General features: G+C 41.5%; 1 protein-coding gene across 1 annotated transcript; it reads left to right on the top strand.

Annotated features, from left to right (window-relative positions):
* Positions 1-5,254: 5,254 nt before the first annotated feature.
* Positions 5,255-6,677, top strand: LOC110527726 (small ribosomal subunit protein uS12). Its single transcript, XM_021609188.3, has 4 exons — positions 5,255-5,288; positions 5,837-5,996; positions 6,182-6,302; positions 6,491-6,677. The coding sequence occupies exons 1-4, from the start codon at positions 5,285-5,287 to the stop codon at positions 6,635-6,637; spliced, it is 432 nt and encodes a 143-aa protein (XP_021464863.1). The 5' UTR covers positions 5,255-5,284; the 3' UTR covers positions 6,638-6,677.
* The last annotated feature ends 286 nt before the right edge of the window (positions 6,678-6,963 follow it).

Here is a 6,963-nt window from a genome sequence, read left to right as displayed (position 1 = left end):
AAAGCCCCATATACTACCCACCATTGCGACCTGTACGCTCTCGTTGGCTGGCCCTCGCTTCATACTCGTCGCCAAACCCACTGGCTCCATGTCATCTACAAGACCCTGCTAGGTAAAGTCCCCCCTTATCTCAGCTCGCAGGTCACCATAGCATCTCCCACCTGTAGCACACGCTCCAGCAGGTATATCTCTCTAGTCACCCCCAAAACCAATTATTTCTTTGGCCGCCTCTCTTTCCAGTTCTCTGCTGCCATTGACTGGAACGAACTACAAAAATCTCTGAAACTGGAAACACTTATCTCCCTCACTAGCTTTAAGCACCAACTGTCAGAGCAGCTCACAGATTACTGCACCTGTACATAGCCCACCTATAATTTAGCCCAAACAACTACCTCTTTCCCAACTGTATTTAATTAATTTAATTATTTTGCTCCTTTGCACCCCATTATTTTTATTTCTACTTTTCACATTCTTCCATTGCAAAACTACCATTCCAGTGTTTTACTTGCTATATTGTATTTACCTTGCCACCATGGCCTTTTTTGCCTTTACCTCCCTTCTCACCTCATTTGCTCACATTGTATATAGACTTGTTTATACTGTATTATTGACTGTATGTTTGTTTTACTCCATGTGTAACTCTGTGTCGTTGTATCTGTCGAACTGCTTTGCTTTATCTTGGCCAGGTCGCAATTGTACATGAGAACTTGTTCTCAACTTGCCTACCTGGTTAAATAAAGGTAAAATAAATAAATAAAATAAAATTGTGCATCGCCCCACGGACCTCCCGGTTGCGGCCGGTTACGACAGAGCCTGGGCGTGAACCCAGGGACTCTGATGGCACAGCTGGTGCTGCAGTACAGCGCCCTTAACCACTGCGCCACCCGGGAGGCCCAGTTTAGTTTTTTTTACGGAAAGGTGGTGCATATGTATTCACCCCCTTTGATATGAAGCCCCTAAATAAGAGCTGGTGCAACCAATTTCCTTCAGAAGTCACATAATTAGTTAAATAAAGTCCACCTGTGTACAATCTAAGTGTCACATGATCTGTCACATTATCTCAGTATACCTGTTCTGAAAGGCCCCAGAGTCTGCAACACCACTAAGCAAGGGGAACCACCAAGCAAGCAGCACAATGAAGACCAATGAGCTCTCCAAACAGGTCAGGGACAAAGTTGTGGAGAAGTACAGATCAGGGTTGGGTTATAAAAAAATATCTGAAACTTTGAACATCCCATTGAGCACCATTAAATCCATTATTAAAAAATGGAAAGAATATGGCACCACAACAAATCTGCCAAGAGAGGGTTGCCCACCAAAACTCACGGACCAGGCAAGGATGGCATTAATCAGAGAGGCAACAAAGAGACCAAAGATAACCCTGAAGGAGCTGCAAAGCTCCACAGCGGAGATTGGAGTATTTGTCCATAGGACCACTTTCAGCCGTACACTCCACAGAGTTGGGCTTTTTGTGTTTGTCAAAAGGCATGTGGGAGACTCCCCAAACATATGGAAGAAGGTACTCTGGTCAGAGACTCAAATTTTGCTTTTTGGCCATCAAGGAAAAAACTCTATGTCTGGCACAAACCCAACACCTCTCATCACCGCGAGATCATCATCCACACAGTGAAGCATGGTGGTGGCAGCATCATGGTGTGGGGATGTTTTTAATCGGCAGGGACTGGGAAACTGGTCAGAACTGAAGGAATGATGGAAGGCGCTACATACAGGGGAATTCTTGAGGGAAACCTGTTTCAGTCTTCCAGAGATTTGAGGCTGGCACGGGGGTTCACCTTCCAGCAGGACAATGACCCAAAGCATACTGCTAAAGCAACACTTGAGTGGTTTAAGGGGAAACATTTAAATGTATTGGAATGGCCTAGTCAAAGCCCAGACCTCAATCAAATTGAGAATCTGTGATATGATGTAAAGATTGCTGTACACCAGCGGAACCCATCCAACTTGAAGGAGCTGGAGCAGTTTTACGTTGAAGAATGGGCAAAAATCTTAGCGGCTAGATCTTCCAAACTTATAAAGACATACCCCAAGAGACTTGCAGCTGTAAATGCTGCAAAGGGTGGCTCTACAAAGTATTGACTTTGGGGGAGTGAATAGTCATGCACGCTCAAGTTTTCAGCTTTTTTGTCTTATTTCTTGTTTGTTTCACAATATATATATTTTTTTATCTTCAAAGAGGTAGGCATGTTGTGTAAATCAAATGATACAAACAAGAATACATTTTAATTTGAGGTTGTACGGCAACAAAATAGGAAAAATGCCAAGGGGGGGTGAATAGCCACTGTACTTCTCCAAATAAAATGTTAAGGTTTTGAAAATCAGGTTAAGAGTCATGTCTTTACTGTTTTGTTAATTTGGTATGCAAATAGTTTTTCTAAAATGTATCTGTAATAGAAGGTTAATCAAAATGATCATTTCTGTGCATGAAGGGTCATTTCTACCTTTATTGCAACTTTTTCACTGTTTCAATAGTGACAAATTTAGTGGTATGGTAAGGAATTCAGGTAAATAGTATTTAAAATATGCAATACAAAAAAAGTGTGTGAATAGTATATTACTACCTGACATATGTTGGAAGACGTGTGTGCTGAAATTTTGGGAAAAATAAGATACAAATGCATTCTTTTCCAACACCCAGTTTGCACAAAACATTATTCTCCATTGGGGACAAGCTAGCTACAATTTGCTAATATACTTTCTACTGAGCACTACATTACTTGATGTAAATACAAACATGAATTGTGTTATCAGCTAGTAATATTTCCCTCATGGAACTCAGTGGTTAGAGGTGTATGGAGGTTCTGAGTACTTGCTGTTTTTCTTATTGCACCCACCTGGTGTCCCATCTCTACCAGTCCCTGATGGGGAAGAATGGACATCTTTATATCTTTCATTTCATATACTACCTGGCCACCAGACTACAGAAACTAAAGCAATGGAACTGAAGTAATGGAATAGCAATAACTATAATGTTAGCAATGAGAATGTGGCATGAGAGAGAATATGGCTGCTTAGATTTCATTTATATATTTTTTTCCTTAAAAAAAATAAAAACAACAACTGGAACTCTTAAAAAGAGCGGAACCATTGCTCTCCTAATATAACGTAGAAGTCTCTCCACCCCATCATCTCCCCCTTTTCTCTTCTCTCTAGTGTCTCCTCTCCCCTCCCCTCTTTTGTCTCCTCAACCACCCACCTCCTCCCTTCCATTCCACTCCCCTCAATTTTTTTTATCTCCTTTCTCTTCTCCTGAAAAAGTAAAAAATTGTGTCTGTAGATGGATACGTTAGACCTAACCCTTATGCACTTGTAGATATGTTTGGATAGGCGTAAGTATTATGATAATGGCTGATACAACCCTAACCCTTGTTTGATTGGTTAGTCTGTAGACCTAGATTTGTTTTTATCTGCTTTGTTGTTTGTTTTTGTTTTTTCACCATTATTTTGTGTGGTGTTTTGTATGTTAGGATGTGTTATGTATTTTTAGATGTGTGTGTGTGTGTGTTAACTCCCATTGATCTTGTGCCCAGCATCTGTGTTCTCATGTTTTTCTCCTAAGCCTTCTGTTCTGTGAGAGACAAACCACACCACAATGAGTACATATTCTTTGTCAGGGGCCATATTGTAGAATGGAAATGTTAAATGTCCCGAAGATAATCATAGATTAAGAGTTACCTGTCTAACAGAACACAGAGGGTGTTTTTTAATGGAAGCCTCTCCAACATAATCAAGGTAGAATCAGGAATTCCCCAGGGCAGCTGTCTAGGCCCCTTACTTTTTTCAAACTTTACTAACGACATGCCACTGGCTTTGTGTAAAGCCAGTGTGTCTATGTATGTGGATAACTCAACACAAAACACGTCAGCTACTACAGCGACTGAAATGACTGCAACATGTTTTAAAAACAAAACAAAACAATGATTTAACAAGGCAAGTCAGTTAAGAACAAATTCTTATTTAAAATGACGGCCTACACCGGCCAAACCCGGACGACGCTGGGCCAATAGTGCGCCACCCTATGGGACTCCCAATCACGGCCGGTTGTGATACAGCCTGGATTCGAACCAGGGTGTCTGTAGTGATGCCTCAAGCACTGAGATGCGGTGCCTTAGATATATTATATTTTGCATTGTAGATATGTGGTGGTGGAGTAGTGACCTGAGTCCACACACTTAATGCGTTGTGAAATATGTTGTGAATGTTATAAATTATTTTATATTTATATTGAGCATGTTTTTTTTATGGATCCCCTTGGCAGCAGCTACTCTTCCTGGGTTCCAGCAAAATTAAGTCAGTTAAACAATGTTTTTGTTTTTTAAATTGTTTAACTGACTTAATTTTGCTGGACCCCAGGAAGAGTAGCTGCTGCCAAGGGGATCCATAATAAATACAATTACAAAACAATCTTTATTTTGATAGCATTCTGGAATAATCTCATTGTCTACAGCATGGGCTGGTTTCCCGGACTCAGATTGCACCTAGTCCTGGACATAAAAAGCATGCTCAATATAAATGTAAAATAATTTATTTGTCCAGGACTAGGCATAAGACAGGAGAGGGCATATGAGGAGAGGAAGAGGGTGAGGTGGAATGTACAGTATGGGCCAGGCACGTGGTAGAATAATACAAAAGAAGGGGGTTAGTGGGAGCATGCCGATAAAACAGATAAAACCCAGTACACCAGATGAGACAAGCTGACCATGGCCCCATGGCAAATAAACACTACTGTAGTATAAACACTGGAAACTGGGAAAGGGAGATCGAGAGACAATGTGGCTCCGTCCAAACCCACCCCTGAGTGCAACAAGCCATGCACTCAGCACCCGTAATCCAGTCAGCGGTATGAAATTCCAGTTGAGAGTGGGGAGCCGACCAAGCAGAGACAGAAAGGATGGTTTATCAATCCAGTAGTTTTGGACCTGATGACTCTCTGCTTGGCTCTCAGCATTAATGAATTAAGGAACTAACGCCCTGTCCATTTTCAGACTTGTTTGACTGCACTTTAAATCAGGCATTTAAAACACCACCTTGTTATTACACTTACTTAATCAAACATAGCTATGCATATAGTATACATGTGATATTTCTTTAAATTGTGTATTTTAAAACGGGTTGCTTAAAATTTAGCTATATTTAAATTGTATTTTGAAAAAAGACCTAGCTCAAACAGGCACTTTATTACCCACCTCTGGGGTCCTGAGAAGGGACATTGCCGCGGAGGAGTCTGGGATTCTTCCTTTCTAGCCTGGGCTCGTAATCTGCAAACATGGGTACGATCATTTTCCCTTTTTAACGGAACGATTACAATATATAGTCATATTCCTTACATTGATTTGGAATAAGGATGTCCTCTTACTAACTTCCAGTATAATCGTGGAAAAACGGGCTGTTATTTGTAGGCATATTTTCTACATTTTACGGACAAATAGCGCGAGTTTCGCAACGTGGAGAGGGCCAGTAGCATGGCATGGGGTTCGGCAAGCACTTCCCCTCTCTGCCTTACGTTTCAGTCACCAAGCATTTACGAAGCCTGCTGGCTAGTTACAAAGTGATAGAAAAACAAGTGTTTAGCAGCGAACTGCACCCATTTGACTAATTGGCGAAAATATTTAGCAATGAACTAGCTAAATTGTTAGCTGCTGGATTGTCCGCACTTAACGTTAGTCATATGCGTTAATAAGCTACTGTAACTGGTTGTCTATTATAGCCAACGTTAGTCAGATTCTCTAGACTCCATTTGTAGGTATGTATCGAACTATGTTTTGTTAGTCGACTTAGTTCACGCCATGATTATAAGTTTACCGTTCTATTTCCCCAGGAAAGTGTCGCGGTCTGCGTACAGCCAGGAAGCTGCGTAACCATCGTCGTGAACAGAGATGGCATGATAAACAGTACAAGAAGGCCCATCTCGGCACTGCCCTGAAGGCTAACCCCTTCGGAGGCGCTTCCCACGCTAAGGGAATCGTACTTGAGAAAGTGTAAGTAGTTAGCTAACGTTACATCACAACGCCCCTAATGAGTGTTCACTAATAACCATGCAAACTTTAATCCAGTGAAAGCTATGTGAATGCTGTATGATCAACTATGTACAGTGCACTGGATGCCATCTTTCATATACTGTCAGTGCGAAGTGTCAAACTCCTCTCCCCAATTCTTCTTACAGAGGTGTTGAAGCTAAGCAGCCCAACTCTGCCATTAGGAAGTGTGTCAGGGTCCAACTCATCAAGAATGGCAAGAAGATCACTGCCTTTGTCCCAAATGATGGTTGCTTGAATTTCATTGAGGTAAGAGTCAAACCCAACATTGCATCCATCTTACCAAAGAACAGTGTACCGGTAACTATTTCTAGGATGTTGTGGATTGCCTCAGAATAAGAAGAGTTCAGAGACAATAATTTTGATATTCAAAGTTGACTGGTGCCTATTGTCTGGTGTTGTCCTGTGTATTTAGTTTGTTTCCTTTGGTCTTTCAGGAAAACGACGAGGTTCTGGTGGCAGGATTCGGTCGTAAGGGACATGCCGTCGGTGATATCCCCGGTGTCCGTTTCAAGGTGGTCAAAGTGGCTAACGTCTCCCTGCTGGCCCTTTACAAAGGCAAGAAGGAGAGACCCAGATCTTAAACAGTTTTTACTGTGAAATCAATAAATTATGTTTTCACAATTTGTCGGTTTGTTGTGCTTTTTGTTTTCCCCATATACATATTTTAGTTGCAGAGATGGGTAACTGATCCTGAGGGCTGTATGTATGGTGTTTTTTGTATTTTTTCCAAAACTGTGTCTTCTTTAGACCTGGGATACATCCCACTTGTGTACTTGAAAGAACTGGCTGTGACACTGTCCCCAGAGGACTTAAGTTGCCCATCCTTGTACCAGTTTTGTTTGCGCGGCTTCTCTGATTCACTTGTACATGTCCCAAGTTGATGGGAAACTTTTTTCATTTGAAGAAC

This window comes from Oncorhynchus mykiss, chromosome 7 (genome assembly GCF_057628025.1).
Source record: "Oncorhynchus mykiss isolate SJ-2025 chromosome 7, ASM5762802v1, whole genome shotgun sequence".
NCBI classification, from domain to species: Eukaryota; Metazoa; Chordata; class Actinopteri; order Salmoniformes; family Salmonidae; genus Oncorhynchus; species Oncorhynchus mykiss.
The sequence above is the reverse complement of the archived record's forward strand: the minus strand, read 5'-3'. Positions and strand labels throughout refer to the sequence as shown.

Coding starts and splice junctions, on each gene's coding strand:
- LOC110527726 (XM_021609188.3), top strand. Junction 5,997..6,181: donor GGAATCGTACTTGAGAAAGT/GTAAGTAGTTAG, acceptor TTCTTCTTACAG/AGGTGTTGAAGCTAAGCAGC. Junction 6,303..6,490: donor GTTGCTTGAATTTCATTGAG/GTAAGAGTCAAA, acceptor TTGGTCTTTCAG/GAAAACGACGAGGTTCTGGT.